The sequence below is a fragment of the Macaca nemestrina genome, chromosome 8 (genome assembly GCF_043159975.1).
Source record: "Macaca nemestrina isolate mMacNem1 chromosome 8, mMacNem.hap1, whole genome shotgun sequence".
NCBI lineage: Eukaryota > Metazoa > Chordata > Mammalia > Primates > Cercopithecidae > Macaca > Macaca nemestrina.
In genome coordinates, this window is record NC_092132.1 from 131610992 (window position 1) to 131632087 (window position 21096).

General features: G+C 46.5%; 1 protein-coding gene across 2 annotated transcripts in view; it reads left to right on the top strand.

The window, feature by feature from the left end:
- Positions 1-21096, top strand: part of LOC105482070 (phosphatidylethanolamine binding protein 4) — a 226386-nt gene that overhangs the window by 2582 nt on the left and 202708 nt on the right. Inside the window, exons 1-3 of one of the 2 annotated variants that reach the window (XM_011741944.2) lie at positions 11305-11410; positions 11513-11649; positions 19304-19430. In XM_011741944.2, the coding sequence (XP_011740246.2) occupies positions 11519-11649; positions 19304-19430 (258 nt within the window). In that variant the 5' untranslated portion in view covers positions 11305-11410; positions 11513-11518. Of the gene's footprint in view, positions 1-11304; positions 11411-11512; positions 11650-19303; positions 19431-21096 lie in introns of those variants that run through there. The other variant, XM_011741945.3, reaches the window with a different exon arrangement.

Genomic DNA, 21096 nt, shown 5'->3' on the forward strand with positions numbered 1-21096 from the left:
ATACCCAGGAAGGTACCCTAAAGGAAGTGATGTTTAAATAGCACATAAAGGTGAGAAAAAGTAAGCCAGGTAGGTCATGGGGCAGGAGACAAAGGCACCCCTTATAGACAGAACGGCTTGTGCAAAAAGGCCTAGAGGTGGGAAAGAGCATGGCTGATTGGGAAGACGGAGAGTAGTCCACACAGGCTGAACAAGAGGTCTACACAGTGAGGAGGATGGAGTGGCCAGTATTGCCAAAGGGGGCTCTAGAGAACACTAGTTTCTGGGATTTTTTTTTTCTCTCATTCTACAGGTTGTCTTTTCACTGTTTTGATAGTGTCCTTTGATGCCCAAAAGTTTTCCATTTTCATGGAGTTCAATTTGTCAGTCTACTTTTGCTGCCTCTGCTTTTGGTGTCATATGTAAATCAATGCCAAATACAATGTCATGAAGCTTTTCCCCTGTGTTTTCTTCTAAGAGCTTTGTGGTTTCAGCTCTTACATTTAGATCTTTGATCCATTTTGAATTAAAGCAAGGTTCCAACTTCATTGGTGTAAAGCAAGGATCCAACTTTATTCTTTTGCATGTGGCTATCCACTTGTCCCAGAATCATTTTCAGCACCCTTGCTGAAAATCATTTGAGCACACGCGTGCACACACACACATGCATACACTCATACACACATATGATGGTTTATTTCTGGGCTCTCTAGTCTATTCTGTTGGCCTATTTATCTGTCTTTATGCCAGTACCAAACTATTTGGATTACTGTAGCTTTGTAGTAAGTTTTGAAATCAGAAAGTATGAGTCCTTCAACTATGTTCTTCTTTTCAAGATTGTTTGACTATTTGGGGTCCTATGAGATTATATATAAATTTTAGGATGGGTTTTTCTATTTCTATAAAAAAATTTGGCATTTTGACAGGGGTTGCAATGAATCTATAGATCACTTTGAGTAACTTTGTCATCTTAACAAAATTAAGTCTTCCACTCCATGAACATTGAATGACTTTACATTTGTTTATCTCTTCTTTAATTTATTTTAGCAAAATTTTGTAGTTTCAGTGTACAAGTCTTTCACCTCCTTGGTTAAGTTTGTTCCTACTTTATTCTGCTTTATGTAATCATAAATAGAGTTGTTTTCCTAATTTCCTATTTGAATTCTTCATTTTTAGAGTGAAGAAATACATTTGATTTTTGTTTGTTGATTTTGTAAATTACAACCTTACTGAATTTGCTTATTAGCTCTAACAGTTTTTCTTTTTTAAAAAATTAGAGTTTTCTATATGTAAGATTGTCACCTGCAAACAGATAATTGTACTTTTTCCTTTCTAATTTGGATGGCTTTTACTTCTTTTTCTTGCATAATTGTTCTGGCTAGAACTTTCTATACATGATGAATAAGAGTGGCAAATGCATGCATCCTTGTTTTGTTCCTGATCTTAGAGGAAAACTTGAAGTCTGTCACCATTAAGTGTGTTGTTATCTGTGGGCTTTTTGTATATGGCCTTTATCATATTGAGGAAGCTTCTTTCCCTTCCTAGTTTGTTTTTATCATGGAAGTGTGTTGAGTTTTGTCAAATGCTTTTTTTGCATCAATTGAGATGACCATGTAGTATTTTTCCTTCATTCTATTAATGTGGTGTTATTATGTTGATTGGTTTTTATATGTTGAATCATGCTTGCATTCCAGAAATAAATCTCACGTGGTTATGTTGTATAATCCTTTCAGTGTTGAAATGATCTATGCTAATCTTTTGTTGGGGACTTTGCATCAGAGTTTCTAAGGGATGTTGCTTTGTGGTTTTCTTTTCTAACTTTGGTTAGAAGGTAGGTTTTGGTATCAGCGTAATGCTGGCTTCACAGAGTGAGTCAGGGAGTATTCTCTCCAATGTTTCGGAAGAGTTTGAGAAGAATTAGTGTTCATTCTTCTTTCAATGTTTGGTAGAAATCACCAGTAAAACTATCAGGTTCAGGACTTTTCTTCACTGGGGTATTTTTGATTACTGCTTCAGTCTTGGTAGGTTTTATGTTCCAGGAATTTGTCCATTTCTTCTAGGTTATCAAATTTATTACATAACCAACAACTTTACCCATTGTTTATATTAATCTTTTGTCACCCTTTTTATTTCTGTAAAATACTATTTATTTATATTTTTGTTTTTATAAATTTTAGAGTAATCCCCTCACCTTCATTTCTTATTTTAGTAATTTGAGTCTTCTCTGTTTTTTAATTAATCTGGCTGAAAGTGTTAGTTTTACTGATGTTTTTCAAAGAACCAACTTTTGGTTTTGTTGATTTTCTGTTTTTCTGTTCTCTATTTTATGTCTGTTGCAATCTTCAGTATTTCTTTCTGCTAGCTTTGGGTTATCTTATTCTTTTTTTTTTTTTCCTACCTCCTTAAGGTGTAAATTTAGGTTGTTGATTTGATATCCTTCTTCTTTTTTAATATAAACATTTACAACTTCTCAATGTAAGCTTTTATAGCTATTTTACAGCATATACAGCTTTCACTGCATCCCATACATCTTGGTATACAGGTTGAGTTTCCCTTATCAAAAACACTTGGGACAAGAAGTATTTCAAATTTCAAATTTTCAGATTTTAGAATATTTGCATATATGAGATATTTTAGAGATGGGACCTAAGTCTAAACATGAAATTTATTTATGCTTATATACACCTTATACACAGCCTAAAGATAATTTTATACAATATTGTTAATAATGTTGTACATAAAACAAAGTTTTGACTGTGACCCATCACATGATGTCAGGTGTAGAATTTTTCACTTGTGGTATTCCATAGGCCTTCAAAGTTTGAATTTTGAAGCATTTTAGAATTCAAATTTTTGGCTTGGGATGTATTGTGTTTTTTGTTTTTGAGACAATTTCACTCTGCCACCCAGGCTGGACTGCAGTGGAGCGATCTCAGCTCACTGTAACCTCCACCTCCTGGGTTCAAGCAATTCTCCTGCCTCAGCCTCCCAAGTAGCTGGGATGGGACTACAGGGGCCCGCCACCATGCCCAGCTAATTTTTGTATTTTTAATAGATACAGGGTTTCTCCATGGCCAGGCTGGTCTTGAACTCCTGACCTCAAGTGATCCGCCCACCTCAGCTTCCCAAAGTGCTGGGATTACAGGTGTGAGACACCACGCCCAGCCAGTCTCCCATTTCTTTAATTGGTCTTCTGCCTAGTTGTTCTATTCATTATTAAAAGTGGAGTACTGAAATCTCCAATTACTGTTGTTAAGCTACCTATTTTTCCCTTCAATTCTATCCTTGTTTGCTTATATATTTTGGATCCCTGATGTTTGGTGCATATAGGTTTACAACTGTTATATCTTTTTGGTGAATTGATTCTTATTAATATACAATGCCCTTCTTTGTCTCTTGTTGTAGAACAAGACTTTAAAATCTGTTTTGTGGCCGGGCGCGGTGGCTCACGCCTGTAATCCCAGCACTTTGGGAGGCTGAGACGGGCGGATCACAAGGTCAGGAGATCGAGACCACGGTGAAACCCCGTCTCTACTAAAAATTACAAAAAATTAGCCGGGCGCGGTTGTGGGCGCCTGTAGTCCCAGCTACTCGGGAGGCTGAGGCAGGAGAATGGCGTGAACCCGGGAGGCGGAGCTTGCAGTGAGCCGAGATCGCGCCACTGCACTCCAGCCTGGGCTGGGCGACAGAGCGAGACTCCGTCTCAAAAAAAATAAATAAATAAAATAAAATAAAATCTGTTTTGTCTGATATTAATATAGCCATCCCTATTCTCTTTTTGTTACTGTGTACATAGGATATCTTTTTAAATCCTTTCTCTTTCAATCTGTTTGTGTCCTTAGAGCTAAAGCAAGTCTATTGTGGACGGTATATAATTGGATAATTTTTAAAAAATCTAATCTGCCAATTTATAACTTTTGACTGAGGCATTGAACCCAATTAAATTTAAATTTAAATCCATTTACTGATAGACAATGACTCAATGACTTATTTTGCCATTTTGTTATTTGTTTTCTATATGTTTTAACTCTCCTTGCTTACTTGCTTGCATTCTTAAAAGATGGGGTCTCACTATGTGGCCCAGGCTGGCCTCAAACTCCTAGGCTCAAGTGATCCTCTCACCTCAGCCTCCCAAGCAGCTGGAACTACAGGCATGTGCCACTGTATCTGGCTGCTTTTCAGCTTTTTGTGTCCCTCATTTCCTCCATTTCTACCTTTCTTTACATCTAGTTGATTTTTTTGTAGTGACATGTTTTATTCACTTCTCATTTCCTTTTGTGTATATTCTATAAATACATTTTGTGGTTACCATGGGAATTACATATAACATCCCAAAGTTATAATGATCTAATTTGAATTGATACTAACTTAACTTCAATTGCATACAAACATTTTACTTATACAGCTCCATGCCCCCCCCATTTTGTGTTACCGATGTTACAGTTTACATTGTTATATATTATATACCCACTAATAGATATATAATTATTTTATTTGTTGTCTTTAAATCCTGTGCTATAGTTTAGATATTCGTGCCCTGCAAATCTCATGTTGAAATTTGATCCCCAGTGTTGGAGGTGGGGCCCAATGGGTGGTGTTTGGGTCATGGGGGCAGATCTTTCATGAGTAGAATGCATTTCCAGGGGAGTGCATTCCAACGTTATTAGTTCCATGAGAACTGGTTGTTAAAAAGAGCCTGGCACCTCCCATTTTTCATTCCTGCTTTCCATTTCACTGTGTGATTTCTGCACACTCCAGCTTCCCTTTCCCTTCTAAAATGAGTGAGAAAAGGCCAAGGCTTTTCTCTTCTGCCCAATCTTCCGGCCAGCAGAACTGTAAGCCAAATAAACCTCTTTATCAATTGTCCAGCCCCAGGTGTTCATTTATAACAACACTAAATGGACTAAGACATCCTGTATTTAAAAGTGGAATTACAAACCAAAATTACAATAATACTGGCTTTTTTATTTGTCTGTGTGTTTACCTCAAACAAAGGTCTTGATATATTTCTTCACCTAGTTTCAACTTACTGTAGCTTTTTTTCAGTATTTCTTGCAGGGCGGCTCTAATGGTAATCAACTCCGTAAGCTTTTGTTTATCTGGGACTTTCTTAATTTCTGTCATATTAATATTTTGGAAGATACTTTTGCTGGACATAGAATTCTTAATTGAGAACTTTTTCTTCTTTCAGTACTTTGTATTGTCCCAATGCCCCCTGGGCTTCGAAGTTTCTGCTGATAAGTCGACTGATAATTTTATTGAGGATCCCTGTACATGATGAGTCTTGTCTCTTATTGCTTTCACAATTCTCTCTTTGTCTTTGACTTCCAACAGTTTGATTCTAATGTGTCTCAATGTAGGTCTCTTTGAGTTTATTTTACTCGAAATTCCTTGAGCTTCTTGGGGCCTTAGATGGTCTATTGTATGTCTCAATCTGTAATCTTTGTCTCCAGTGTCTGAAGGTCTGTAGTTGGTCTGCTGTTTTAATGAGCAATGCTGCCCCTTTTCCCTTAGGCAAAGCAAGAGTAGTCCTGCAGGCAGACCCCAGACAGATTAGAGCATTGCACATGATGAGTCTGGCTCTGCTTCTTTGAGTTTAAGGGAGAGAACTAGGGCTTGAGCTACCATCTCCAGACCAATACTGCTGGCAGTGGAGGTGGAACAAGGTAGAAAGAAAATGAAATTTCCAACCTTTTTTTGGAGACGGAGTCTCGCTCTCTTGCCCAGGCTGGAGTGCAGTAGTGCTGTCATGCGCTCCGTGTGAAGAGACCACCAAACAGGCTTTGTGTGAGCAGTAAAGTTTTTTAATCACCTGGGTGCAGGCAGGCTGAGTCCGAAAAGAGAGTCAGCAAAGGGAAATAAGGGTGGGGCAGTTTTATAGGATTTGGATAGTTGGATAGTTAAAGAAAAATTACAGTCAAAGGGGGTGTTCTCTGGTAGGCCAGAGTCGTGGCGGGGCGGGGGGGGGGGGGGGGGGGGAGGGGAGGGGGTGTGTGTCACAAAGTGCTCAGTAGGGGAGCTTTTTGAGCCAGGATGAGTCAGGAAAAGGAATTTCACAAGGTAATGTCATCACTTAAGGCAAGGACCAGACATTTTCGCTTCTTTTGTGGTGGAATGTCATCAGTTAAGGCAGGGGCAGGGCATTTTCACTTCTTTTGTGATTCTTTAGTTATTTCAGGCCATCTGGGCGTATAAGTGCAAGTCACAGGGGATGCGATGGCTTGGCTTGGGCTCAGAGGCCTGACAAGTGCGATCTCGGCTCACTGCAATCTCCACCTCCTGGGTTCAAGCGATTCTTCTGCCTTAGCCTCCCAAATAGCTGGGATTACAGGTGCCTGCCACCATGCCTGGCTAATTTTTGTATTTTTAGTAGAGATGGGGTTTCACCATATTGGACAGGCTGATCTTGAACTCCTGACCTCAGGTGATCTGCCCAAGTCAGACTTCCAAAGTGCTGGGATTACAGGCATGAGCCACCTTGTCTGGAAAAATTCCTATTATTTTGAAGGAGGCTTTTAAAAAATTTTTGAGACAGGGTCTCCATTTCTCACCCAGGGTGCAGTTAAGGAGGCTTTCTTTGATTAGGCATTACTTGGCTGCTCTAACCTTTGGCTGTTTTCCAGAGCTCCTATAAAGTTAGTTCAGCCAGTTTTCTCTCTCTCTCTGGGGGGGTGTGTGTGTGTGTGTGTGTGTGTGTGTGTGTGTGTGTGTGTGTGTGTAGCTTTCCATGAGGGAACAAGAGCTTGGAGCTTCCTAGTCATCCATTTTGCTGACATCCCCAGGATGATTTTTTAAAACAGCTTTATTGCTACATGCTTCATATATCTCACAATTCATGAATTTTGAAGTATATAATTCAGTGGTTTTTAGTATATGTATAGATATGTGCAACCATCACATAGTCAATTTCAGAACATTTTCATCACCTTTAAAAGAAACCTCATACCCTTTAGCTATCATCCCATACCTTTCATTCCCGTCTTACCCCACCTCCACCTCCAGCCTTAGCAACCACTAGTCTACTTTCTGTCCCTATATATTTGCCTATTCTGGACATTTCATATAAATGGAATCATACAATATGTCCTCTTTTGCGACTGGCTGCTTTCACTTAGCACAATGTTTTCCCCCATGCCGCCCGGGGCCCCCACCCTGGGCTCTGTAGAGGGCACAGGATACTGAGAGTAGAGTGGGAGCAGGATTGCATGACGGAGTAGCCAGATCATTGGACTGGTCCAAATTTGAAGTTGCACCCAACAGCTGCAATGCGAAGATAAGGGGAAAGAAATTGAAGATGTTAGCAAGTGAATAGTACAAAGGTTTGCAAGACCCAGGTACCAAAGGGAAGGTAGTCAGAATAGGTAAGGAAAAAGGAGAATGGTCAAGGGACCAGAGTTTAGAATCAAATGAAAGACTAAGTGCAGAGAAGTAACAAGAGGGTAGAGGAAGGAGAAGAGATGGTGATCAGAAGAGCTGCTTGAAATCAGCTGGGCATAGTGGTGCGTGCCTGTAATCCCAGCTACTTGGAAGGCTGAGGCGGGAGAATCACTTGAACCTAGGAGGCAGAGGCTGCAGTGAGCTTAGATCATGCCACTGCATTCTAGCCTGGGCGACAGAGACTCCATCTCAAAAAAAGAAAAAAAAAACTGCTTGAATTTAATATTTTAGGAATTTAATATTTGTAGTGATGACAGTGTCTAAGAAAGTGGCCATGGGAAGGGAGGTTGGAAAGGAGGGAGGGGAAAACGTTGGTAGAGGCATCCAAAATAGGCAAATTCATAGAGATAGAAAATAGATTAGGGTTGTCAGGGGCCGGGGTGAGGGAGGAATGGGGTGCTACTGCTAATAAGTACAGGACTTCTTTTAGGTTGATGAAAATGCTCTGTACTTTGGTAGTGGTGATGGTTGCACAAGCTTGTGAACATACAAAAACCCACCGAATTGTACATATTAAAAGGGTGAATTTTATGTGTGAATTATATCTCAATTAATTTTTTATTAGGAATCAATGAAAAAATTCAGGGGGATTTGTTCACTATAGTTCAGAGATTCCAGAGGGCCTACGTGGAAATGTTTAGGAGGGAGAGAAAGAACAAGAGTCTATGTCTGGGTAGAAAAAGGAGGTGAGGCCTGGGCAATGATTGGAGGATGTCAGGCACAGGAGGCCTGGAGGGGTAAGAAGGGAGTGGAGAGTTTCAGCAGCAGTGGTTCAACAGATCCCAGTAGCTGGAGGGACCAATGTGTCTCCGGAAGCCACAGGTTTGGCTTGAATGGTGGTGTCTGGAGGTGGTCCCAGCCCAGGTAACTGAAGGAAGAGAGGGGGACTTCAAGGGTGGGCACCAAGAAATCTAGCAATGGGACTTTCCAGGGTGAGAGAATTAAGCAAAACGAGATGGTGATGGGGAGGGAGAATGGTCACTCCTCAAGCTTGAACACGGCTTTCAGATCTTAGGTTTCAAATATGAATCAAAGTCCTGAAAATCCCCAAGAGAAAGATCGGGTTTGAAAATCCCAAGAACCACTGCATTCTGCCAGATCTCTCTGCACAAAAACAAGCCACAGAAGGTTAGATAAATAAGCAAAAGGCATCCAGGGCTAAGGGCCAACCTGAGTGATTAGTTTCCTACTGATGTTTACACGGAGTTGTGAGCTGTTAAGTGAAAATAAGGATGATCAGAAACGGACGTGGCGTGTGTTATGCATTTAAACAAGAATTTTATTAAACCTCTATATACTCCATGTAAGGTGCTCAGAATGCTGGACAGTCTCCGTGCTGCCTCCCAGAAGCTTATAGGCTGGGTGATTGAGGGAGAAACTATCACTAAGCAAATAACTACAAAATAATTTATTACAACTATATAAGAATAATGAAGAAAGCAGTAAGGTGCTCTGATTGTTTATAAAAGGAATCTGATGGATGCTAGGGGTGAGAGCAAGTTTCTCTCAGGAAATGGCATTTCAGCTACCCCCCTAATGAAGGTGGGAAGTAGGGTCGGTGCCTATCACAGCCCTGGGATAGAAAGGAGCTTGAGGAACCTGCCAGAGGTAACATGTGAGAGGAGGAGGAAGTCGGCTAGAGAGACAGGAAAAGCCTGATTTCGCAGGGCATTGTGGTCCACGTGGAGGACTCCGGGGTCCTTCTCCCAAGAACAAAGGGAATGTAGAGGGAGTGAGTAAGAGGCAATGGAGCAGCTACAGAGTGCAGTGGAGCCAGGTGGTTAAGAGCGTGGACTCTGGGCTGGGTGTGGTGGCTCATGCCTGTAATCCCAGCACTTTGGGAGCACGGAGGTGGATCACTTGAGCCTGGGAGTTCGAGACCAGCCTGGGCAACAATGCAAGACCCTGTCTCTAAAAAAAATACAAAAATTAGCCAGAGCCGTGGTGTGCCTGTAGTCCCAGCCACTTGAGAGGCTGTGGCAGGAGAATCCCTTGAAGCCCAGAAGGTGGAAGTTGCAGGAGCCGACATCACCCCATTGCACTCCAGCCTGGGCGATGAGAGTGAGACCGTCTCAAAAAAAAAAAAAGCATGGACTCAATGGACTCAACCCAGTTTCAACAGGTTCAACCAGAGCCTGGGGTTTAAATTCCAGGTCTGCCACTTCTTGGTGACCAAGATCAGGTTTTAGCTAATGTCGCTGTGCCATCTCCTCCTCCATAAGATGGGGTGATAATAGTGCCTATTTCCAAGGATTGGCATGAGGATTTGGAGACAAAAGTGCCTGGCACGTGGAGTAAGGAAGAACTGCCACTGGAAGTGGGCTCAACAGCAGCAACCTGCACTGTGGGCTCTCCCTGCCTCCAGGCTGCCATCACTGTGCTAAAAGAGTTGACACCCAGGAAAGTTGAGGCTTCTCTAGTGGATGCCATTTGTAAGATGAGTTTCTTGGTCTTGGGCAGCCCTTCTGGCAGCATCTCCTTGACTGTGGCTGTCCTGTGAGCTGTATACAGACAAGGCCATGCTCAACCTATACCCCAGGGCCTAACATGGGGCAGGCACATGGGAGGTGCTTAATGCCTATAAGTGAAGTGTGTTGCAAAGGAATGAATGAATGGATGGATCTGTGAGAGAATACTTACACTATTCATAAATTATTGAGCATTTACTATGTTCCAGGCTCCTTACTGAGGGCTTAACCTGGTTGATTTCATTCTCACAATGATCTTGTGAGGAGGCTACTATTCGACTCTTTCCAGTAGGGGAGATCTTGGGAATACGTTTTTTGGTTGGGGGCAAGGGGAGTCCTGGTTGTATTTCAGGGAGCTTAATGATAGAGAAATGTGTTTAATATGTAGCCCCAAAGGGGGGCTTTTTGCTACAGGTTGGGATCCTGGAGGCAGGAATTAAACCAGAAAGCAGACTATGCTAAAAGTAGTTTCTCTAAAGATCTAGCTGCGTGTACTTTACAGCAATGATCTCATATTCCTTAGCAAGGCACCACAGTGACAGCAATTATTTTACTTGTTTGTGAAAAAGAAAAGTGGTGTGTTCTAGGGAGACGCAGTGGCCTCCCCAGCATCCAGAGAGAGCTCAGAGCAGAAGCCAGGAGTCCTGAGTTGCTGGCATGTCTCTCCCACCCCCGCCTCTGAGAAGCAGAGAGCAGAGAGCAGAGCTATTGGAAAGGCTGTGGCAAGCCGCCTTTGTTCTTCTCCTTGCCCACTCAGGCTCTAACGAGAGTCCCACATGCACCTGGTGGCAGGACTGTTCCCTAAGGGAATGCGGGCAACAGTCCCTGGCTCCCCTTCTTCCCGGTGCAGCGCTGGGGCAGACCACCGCTTTCTGAGCCCCAAGCAGCTCCCCAGACCTCCTTCTCCAGAGACGATTATTTTGGGAGAGTGCTGAGTTCAGCACAGCTGCAAGGTGCAGCCAGACGCACCCTTCTGTCCTCAGCTGGCCCTTCGGAGCTGGCCTTGGGCTAGGGTGCGCCTGCCCAAGCCCAAGTCCCTGCAGCAGTCCCTCCTACACAGGGTTACTGTGTCCAAGCACCTCCACCTTGGGGAAGCTCACAGGCTGTGGAGACAGGTGGAAGAATGGGGGCTAGGAGAGGCAGAGCCGGTCTGAGGGGCACAGCCCAACTCCTAGCCCTGAGCCTGGGGTCACCAGCTTCCCAGGGCTTGCCTTACAGCCAAGGGGCAGGCTGGCCTTCGGCCAGCTGACCATCCCCAGGCCAAGAGCAGGGAGTGGACGAGGAGCTGAACTGAGAAGCTTATATAAGCACTTCTACTTTGCAGCCTGCTGTCTGCCCTGGCAGCCAGGACAAGAGTGACAACAAAGCTGTGTCCTGCCAGGGGGAGGGGCCTCTGCCAGGAATGTACATTGAGTCCAACTTGGAGGAGGCCCAGGTCCTCCCAAAGTGCTTGTGTCCGGGTGGTGGACTGGATTAGCCGCGGAGCCCTGAAAGCTGCCTGCCTTTCTCCCTGTGCTTAACCAGAGGTCTCTCTCCTGCCAAGTGGGCCCCTGGGGTGGGGGGCACAGGTATTTGGCAGGAAATGCCCTGCAGGGGATCCAGCTGCTCTAAAGCTCCTTCTGTTCCAGGTGCCCATGGGTTGGACAATGAGGCTGGTCACAGCAGCCCTGTTACTGGGTCTCGTGATGGTGATCACTGGAGACGAGGATGAGAACAATCTGTGTGCCCAAGAAGCCCTCTTGGACGAGGACGCCCTTGTGTGCCAGTAAGTCAGGGCAGGCTTGGAGGCGGGAGGCACAGAGGCTGCCAGGCAGGTGGATCGCAGGGAGGGGTATTTCCAAAACCAAGGAGCACCATCTCCTGAGCCTGATTTTATGGGGAAGACAGAACACACGTCAGGTCTGGAGACCACCTTGATGGAGGATGGCGCTGAGAAAGGGACTTAGAAACAGACTCCTTCCTGCCTTCCAGAATGTACCTCTCCCAGGACCAGGAGGGCTGTGTATATGGTTGGCTCTGCTTGGGCCCTCCAAACCTGGGGGGTCTTGGCGGAGGCAGGAGGCTGAGACCCTCAGAGAGAGACCCAGAGAGAGAGAGACCATCCCTCCCTATAGCCTGAATGCCCCCTCTCCACAGAACCCCGACCAAGAGGCGTTTTAATGAAAGAAGGTGTGTGATTAGACCCTTCCTGTGTGAGAGGTGTTTTTCAACGATGGGACCTAGGAGTGTTTGTGCAGGGGCCCTTTAGGGATCATGGCACCAGGTGGAGTTGGGTGATGAGGCTGGCTTCTTCCCTCCCAAGGGCACAAGCTGCTTCTACTTTGGGTAAGCTGGAAAGCCTGGCATTCGGCTCTCTTCTCACTGACTCTGCCGGTTAGAAAGCAAGCCTTCATTTATCTGGACTTGTGGGTCATCATGAGGACTCCCCGGGCCAAATTGATGCCAAACCTCCCTGCCAGTTTAGTGACTGAGGGGGGGACACCCCGCTGAGCCCATGTGTGAGAAATGGGACAGGAGGAAAAAGAACTTTGACGACCTACTCTCTTCTTTTTTTTTTTTTTTTTTTTTTGAGACGGAGTCTGGCTCTGTCGCCCAGGCTAGAGTGCAGTGGCAGGATCGCAGCTCACTGCAAGCTCCGCCTCCCGGGTTTCCGCCATTCTCCTGCCTCAGCCTCCTGAGTAGCTGGGACTACAGGCGCCCACCACCACGCCCGGCTAGTTTTTTGTATTTTTTAAGTAGGATGGGGTTTCACCATGTTAGCCAGGATGGTCTCGATCTCCTGACCTCGTGATTCGCCCATCTCGGCCTCCCAAAGTGCTGGGATTACACGCTCTTCTGTACCTTTGAATTTTCACATTACTGTTCATAAAAATATGTTTGTTTTTCTTTTTTATTTTATTTAAAACATTTTTGACAAATATTACTTTTAGAACCATAAATACATGTCTTCTCTTAAAGTTATGTAGTTGAATCCTTCTTAAAAAGTAACATTTTGGTTGGATTCAGTGGCTCACATGTGTAATCCCAGCACTTTGGGAGGCCAAAGTGGAGGATCACTTGAGCCTAGGAGTTTGAAACCAGCCTGGGCAACATAGAGAGACTCTGTCTCTACAAAACAGTTTAAAAACTAGCCAAGCATGGTGATGCACACCTGTAGTCCCAGCTACTCAAGAGGTTGAGGTGGGAGGATCACTTAAACCCAGGAGGTCAAGGCTGTTCTGAGCCATGATTGCACCACTGCATTCCAGCCTGGGCAACAGAGCCAGACCCTGCCTCAAAAAAAAAAAAAAGTAACAAACATTCAGTACATTTTGAAAAATCTTGTTAAACAGTTCTGGGTGTAGACCGGGCACAGTGGCTCATGCCTGTAATCCCAGCACTTTGAGAGGCTGAGGCAGGCAGATCACGAGGTCAGGAGTTTGAGAACAGTCTGACTGACACAGTGAAACCCCGTCTCTACTAAAAACAAAAAAATTAGCCGGGCATGGTGGTGCACGCCTGTAATCCCAGCTACCCAGGAGGCTGAGGCAGAAGAATCCCTTGAACCTGGGAGGCGGAGGTTGCAGTGAGCCAAGATTACGCCACTGCACTGTAGCCTGGGCAACAGACTAAGACTCTATCTCAAAAAACAAACAGTTCTGGGTGAAGTTTTCATGTGGAAGGAGGAAGAGAAACATGGTTGCCTCTCACAAGTGGGATCTAATTTTCTAGGTGCTCTGCTGAGTGAGCCAAGGGGCTGGCAGGCTTCTCGCTCTGAGCAGTGCAAGGTCAACGCCCTCATAAGCAGGAGAGGTCAGCTGGGCCAGGGTACAGCAGGCCTGGGCTGTGATAATGGCCCCTTAAGGAGGACCTCAGCGGTTCCTGGTGTTTCCCACACTGTGGGAAATTAGGATGTCTGTAGGGTTGCTGGAGGTGACCAGCCTGAGGCTCTGGGTGCCCTAGGCTCTGCCCTGCCAAGGTCACATCTTGGTACCCTGGTGACCCATGCATGGGGGCACACATGGGAAGTCCCAGGGCACCTTCTGTGTCCCAGGTTCTCTGCTGGTGCTTGGACTCCTTGACTTCTCTCACTGTCAGTGATGAACCTACAGAGTCTATGTTAGCACCCCCATTTTGCAGATGAAGAGTCCCCAGAGATTAAGAAATCTGCCCACAGTGTTTACATAGCTTCAAAGTGGCAGAGCCAAGATCTAGTGCCCTTGTCTGACTCCACACTCATGCTCTTTCCCTATCTGCTTCTGCTGACGACCTTCACCCCGGGTCCAGGGCTCCCAAACTCGAGTCAGGGGGAGCCATTCTCAAGACTCCTGGAATACGCCAGCAGGTCCCCAGTTTGAGAAACAGATTTGTGACCCTAAGGTTGCATGCCAGGAAGATGTCTTTTGATTTCAAGCCATCATCGTGAAAGAGGAGATTTGTCTTTATTGCCATAGAAGTTTTTGTTTGGAAGAGATCATCATGAGTGATGATGAAATGAAAATACACCAAGGACAGATAGGACCCCTGAGGAGACAGCAGGACCTCCTGCACTGACGCCCACCTCAAGATCCCCACTCAGCTCAGGCTCTGACCTTGGCAAGAGATCCCCCAGAGAAGGCACTCCTCTCGTGGGCATTTGGAGTCTACCAGGGAACTCTTAAAGATTGGACTCAATGCCTAAAAGTATTCATCTATAAGGGAGGAATTTTATGTACTGTGACAAGCAGTGAGACATTGTTAAGAGAAAAGCTTCTCGGGAATCGGACCTTCCCTGCTTCTGAGATACCCCAGACTAGACCAGCAAAACCACCGAGAGTCCCAACCCTGGGCTCAGTCGCAGAATTGAAAGAACTGTGATCCTCCAGCCCTGCAGCCGGGAGGTGAATCCACTCAACAAAGCCCTCCTGCTGCCATCCAGTCAGCCCTGCGAGCTCCCCTGGGGATGGCAGCTGCTGCTCAAAGCGTCCTGCTTTTTGGTGTTGAAAAGCTCCGTTCTTCAGAACATGCATTCTTATCCCAAGGCCCTGTTGCTCTTCTTGAACATCAACCCACCTTTTCCAGTGCAGATCCAGGAGGTGCACAAGCTAGTCTATCTTCTCATCTTCTTTGTGGTCATTCATGTGTGTGGTGACAGATGCCATGCCCTGCCCCTTCATCCCCAGCTCCCCCCAACCTGGGCAGTCATCCCCAGTCCTTCAGTCTCTCTCAGGGGCCTTGGTTTCTCTTCTCTTTAAATACATTTCTTTCAGAGACAGAGTCTTGCTCTGTCACTTAGGCTGGAGGGCAGTGACCTGATCATAGCTCACTGCAGCCTTGAACACCTGGGCTTGAGCAATCCTCCTGCCTCAGTGTCCTGAGTAGCTGGGACTACAGGTGCATGCCACCACGCCCGGCTAAGTTTCTTATTTTTCGTAGAGTTGGGAGTCTCCCTATGTTGTCCAGGCTGGTCTCAAACTCCTGGGCTCAAGCAATCCTGCCGCCTCAGCCTCCCAAAGTGCTGGGATTACGGGGCATGCACTGCTGGATACAGTGGCTCACGTGTGTAATCCCAGCACTTTGGGAGGCCAAGGTGGAGGATCACTTGAGCCTAGGAGTTTGAGACCAGTCTGGGCAACAAAGAGAGACTCCGTCTCTACAAGACAGTTTAAAAACTAGCTTGCTGCTTTTCAAGTGGGGTGACCCACGCTTTCACAGTTTCCCTCTTCAAGGCAGCCTCATATCCCATGTGTCTTTTTGTCATCCTCACTGCCTTAGTCTGTTCAGCTACTGTAACAAAATACCTTAGACTAGGTCATTTCTAAACAGCAGGAATGTATTACTCACAACTCTAGAGGCTGAGAAGCGCCAAAATCAAGGTGCTACTGGATTCAGTGCGTGGTGCGAGCTTGCTCTCTGCTTCAAAGACGGCACCTTCTTGCTGCGACTTCACCTGGTGGAAGGGAAGGGTAGCTCCCTTCAGCCTCTTTTATGAGAGTGCCTTTTATAAGGGTGACTTAATCACCTCTTCCAGGTCCCGCTTGTTAATACCATCACACTGAGGATTAAATTCCAGCATATAAACTTTGAGGAGACACCAACACTCAGGCAATAGCACTCACTGAGGGGCAGCTGAAATTCTAAGCCCTTCATACAGGCACAGCTGAGAAGCCATGTTTTTAGAGACAGGGTCTCACTCTGCCACCCTCTGTCACCTAGGCTGGAATACAGTAGCAAGATCATGGCTCACTGCAACCTTGACCTCCCAGACTCAAGCAATCCTCCCACCTCAGCCTCCCATATAGCTGGGACTACAGATGCGTACCACCACACTTGGCTAATTTTTTCTATGTTTTATAGAGACAGGATCTCACTACATTGCCCACGCTGGTCTCTAACTCCTGGGCTCAAGTGATCATCTCACCTCAGCCTCCCAAAGTGCTGGGATTACAGGCTTGAGCCACCACGACCAGCCCTTGTGATCTAATTCTTGCCATGACAGAGACTCACATGACCACCTAGCTCAAACTGAAGCCTGGAGGAATGAAATAGCTCACTAGGGAAAATGTGTGGTGCAGGGAAGAAAGTGCAGCCAAGCCCACTGTACTCGTTCTCTGTTGTACACAACAGATCACTCCAACACGTAGCAGCTGCAAATAGGTGTTGTCCTGCAGTTTCTCAGTTACTCATCTGGAGATGGGAATAGTGTTAAGAGCTGCCTCAAGATATGGTTGCATGAAATTAAATCCTACATATGTGATGTCCCTGATCTATTGGGGTGGCCCAGTAAAAGTCATGCCCTTCGTCCCCAGTCCCTTATGTAGCGTTAGTTCATGGCAAAGCTCGGGCCAGGGCCCCTGATCTTTTCACTCCACTCCCCAGGGTGCCTCCAAGTCTTGTCATGGAGATCAGGAGATCCCCAAACTCTCCGGATGGAAATTAGAATGAATTCCATGTCAGGTAAACCATAAGCAGCAAGGGCACACAGGAAGGTGGCACCTTTGAGGCTTTCTGGCTTTAATGCAAGTTGTTTGTTTTTGAGATAGAGTCTTGCCCTGTCACCCAGGCTGGAGTGCAGTGATGCAGTCATGGTTCACTGCAGCCTCTACTTCCTGGGCTCAAGTGATCCTTCCACTTCAGCCTCCCAAGTAACAGGGACTATAGGCATGCACCACCCTGCTTGGTTTTTGTTTTTTTTTTTTTTAAATTTTTGGTGGAAACAGGGTCTCACTATGCTGCCTAGGCTGATCTCAAATTCCTGGGCTCAAGCGATGCTCCCACCCCAGCCTCTCAAAGAGCTGAGATTATAGGCATGAGCCACCGTGCCTGGCCTTGAATGCAAATTTTAAAGTATATTTTCTCACTAACTTTAATTTTTGATTCAGCTCACCTCAGGTTTGTCCAGATCATCTTGTAACTCGATTTGATAATCAGAATTGTTGGTCACCAGCTCTGTGCCATCTGCAGATCAAATAAATTTCTCTCTGTGTCCTTCTCCGAGCCTTTGCTAAAGCAGCTGAGCCAGGCAGAGGCCTGCACACGCCCCTTTCCCGTCATCCTAGGTGGAGCAATATGCTATCTTCAAACGCTGGCCCGGCAGTGCCCTATGGGTGTGAGGAGAGGGGCAGGGACACGACCCAATCCCTGGTTCGCTGGCATGTGCCCTGTCCTTCAGGGCACTCTCCGTGGCTCTGCACCCCCCTCACCAAATAACGATTTGCCGATTTTGCTTCTTTGATTCTTTTGATATTTACAACAATTCCACTCTGATAAAAAGGGGAGAGGGGTTGTGGGCATGAGGGCGTCCCTCCACCCTCAGTTTCCCTCCTCCGTGCCTCTCGTTTTCCCGTGCTGTGCTGCTTGCTGTCTGTCTCTCTGCCCTTGGAGGGTCCCCTCTCTGCCTCGCATCTCGCTAGCTGCAGCAGCAAGGAGTTGCAGCAGAAACAAACCAAACGGTCCTTAAGATGATGCTAGGAAGATAAAACTAGTCCCCTAAAACTTCCCCAAAAGCTGTGAAAATCTTGCCATCCACCTAGAATTGCTGTAAGTGTGCAAAGAGTTAGAAGACACAGATTTGCTCAGCAAGACCTTGACTCGTCCTGCTTCCACCCTCTGAGACCAGAGTACCTGACTTCTGGTATTGGGGGTGCTGGCCCGCCAAAGTGTCCTGGTCCGCGGCTGCCAGGTGCTGGGGGCTCAGCGGCCTTTTGCCTAAGGCTGGAATTCAGGAGCCATTGAAAGAGTAGGAGGTGGAAAGTGGGAGGGGGAATGCAGGGCTACCCACCAGGAAGCTGCTCTTGGCCTATTCCCAGGCCCCAGCTTCAGGGAGCTGTCCCTCCAGAACTGTTCTCCAAATTACATCCTCACAGGGTCCCCTGAGGCATCACCTGCAGCAAGGCACTGTGGACAGCTGTGGGTGGCTACTGGCAGGCTGTAGAGCAGCTTAGCCATGCAAGGCTGTTAGGAAAGGCTGGGGACCTGCAACACCCACTCCATACCCACACCCCTTCTCTCTCAGTGATGCCTTAACCCACATTAACCCTACAGAGGCCTTGGGTCGTGGAGATAAAATGTAATAGAAGGGCAAGCAAAAACAGTTTTTAAAAATGTCTTTGAAAAATCTTACCTGCATTTCTGAGTTTCAAATATAAGCATGCACTGAAGGCCAGCCTGGTGCAGTCATGGCCCGGCCCGCCGTGCCCTGCCCTGCAGACTCTGTCGCTTTGCTCTGCATCATATTTTCTTCCCTTCCAGAGAGCCACATTCTCAGAATGCCGGTGCTGTTCGGGGCCCTTCTTCTCCGGGAGCAAATAGATGAACCAGTTCATTCATACTCACACTCTTAGTGAGCCAATGTTTTACCCCCTGAGGGATGTTTGCATTTTGAAATGGAACCTAGGCTATGGTCAATGCTTAACCCAAAGAAGCCAATTCTTCACCTAATGGCAGGATTTCAGGCATGGGGAGCTCTTGATTGTTTAGGGGAGAGAGAACGTCTATGCCCTTGAAGGAAGGTATGCTGACTTGCTAAGCCTTTCTTTCTGTAATAAGAATGTTTCTGAAAAGCAATCTATAGGTACTGTTTTTATAAACTCAATCCTACTTTAAAGACATTAAGTTTGCCTGAGGATATCTATTCTTCTAGGGAAGTAAACACTGATGATAATTAATATTACACTTTCTGATGACTTACAACATGCGAGGTTCTGTTCTGACCAGTGACCTCGATTTTACTCCTCACACTGACTCCATGAGGGAGGAATTATTAGCATCCTCAGTTTACAGATGAGGAAACTGAGGCACAAGGAGGTCAAGTAACTCTTGGGCCACACAACTAGTTAGTGGCAGGTTTGGGATTTAATCCCATTTCACTTTACATTCCCAATAGTGCTAGACTGAAGCCTTGGGAACCCCAGGCTCCCCTAAAACCCTGACACAGGGCAACCTCCCTCTTCTCTTCATAGGGGCCTTGAAGTTTTCTACCCAGAGTTGGGGAACATTGGCTGCAAGGTTGTTCCTGATTGTAACAACTACAGACAGAAGATCACCTCCTGGATGGCGCCGATAGTCAAGTTCCCGGGGGCCGTGGAAGTGAGTGAGCAGGGCTGTGTTAAAGCAGGGCGGGGGAGAGTTGGGGGTCTTAATGTTCCTGCAGGCTTGCTCATCTGGGTGACTTGAAGCTGCATGCAGAGCCATCTGGGTTGGGTCTGGTGGCAGCAGATGGCTGTTGACATAAAGTTGTGCCTTCCTTAGAGTGGACTTGAGGAGAAGGCTGGGGGCCGGTGGGAGGGCTGCACACTGGAAACTGGTGATGGTTGAGGCCACTCTGCCCAGGCCTCCTCCTGCTCCCCTGCTCTGGGAGCTCCTTGGCTGCCCCTGAGATCTGGGCCCCCGAGCCTGGTGGAGACCAGCTGGTGTGTGCTTTGGAGTTGGCAGCTAAGTGGAAGAAGGGGTGGTGTGGGAGCAGTCCTCTCCCAAGGTGCGGGGTGTCTGGGTCTTCAGATGACTTCTGGGCTGGAGAGAAGCTGGTATTTACCAGGACAGGCAGAGGTCAGTGCATCCTGACGTTTTGTTGTTGCAACATGAGACACGCTCTTCTTTTGCCCAAAGTTGTGTGAAAGAAGAGCAAAGCATTTTAGGAATTGGAAATAACTATTTTAGTGGGCAGTGATTAGTACTATTCTGGAAGCTTTCCTTGTGGGGTCTGGGAAGCCTAGGGAAGAGTCACAGAAGTGGGAAATGGGTCTGCGGAGTGTGTTTTGGGGGAGCTGATCTGGCCTTCTGGTCACCGCTTCTTTATTTCTTGACTCCTGGGCCAGACTGAGCTCCCAGAGTGTCAAGGGTGGAGACTGGCCTCTTTTCTGCTGTGTTTTAGAAGGAGGTGCTGATGCCAATCTAGGCAGGACTCGGGTCACAAATGTGTGGAGATGGAAGTGTCATGGCTGGGATGTGACCAAGTACACACATCAAGGCTGACCTTCTGGTCCCTTCTGAGCAGCGTGGCAGAGAGCGGCCAGAAGGGGTTTTTCCTTCCCCGCAGTGCTGCCTTGGTTAGACCTCATGCAGTCAGCTAAGCCCAGTAGGACAATAAGCTCCGGAGGGCGGCAGCACACAGGTTACTCCAATGCGGCGGATAGACTCTTCTCTTCCTTGAAGTATTTTTCACTATCAGAGAGCAAATAGATTGTTAAGAGGCTGCTATCATGAAGCTTTGATAGGTTGTCTTCTTTGCAAACATGACAGACACCCTTTCCTTTGGGAAGACGAGCAATAAAGCACACATGTGTACATGTGTACACATGTACACACACATTTGCATGCACACACATGTGCACACAACATCAGCCCTCCTCCCTGGAAACCCTTGGACTGGGCATACCTGTGGACAGCCAAGAGGAGCAGAGAAAGGAAGGCTGCTGATTGTGACTCCCGGGATGGGAGGTGCAGGGCCACAGAGGCCGGGCAGGAGCCCAGTCTCTTAGAGGAGTATATGCCACTCTGTGGGACAGGACTCCTGGCTTCACCATCCATTCACGTCTCTTGGGGTTTGTCCCTTATATAGTGAGGTTCAGTCAGATGCTTTCACAGGCCAGAGACAATCCCAAGGGGATTCTCCCAAAGGGCTCCCTTCTGCGTGCTGATGATGCTAAAGACATCCACTAGATGGCAGTGTAGACTTTTCTGAGCACCTAGTGTCCTTCGGAGCAGGGATTTGAAGCCTGTTGGGAAAGTCTTTGGTTTGATTTGGTTTTGTCGC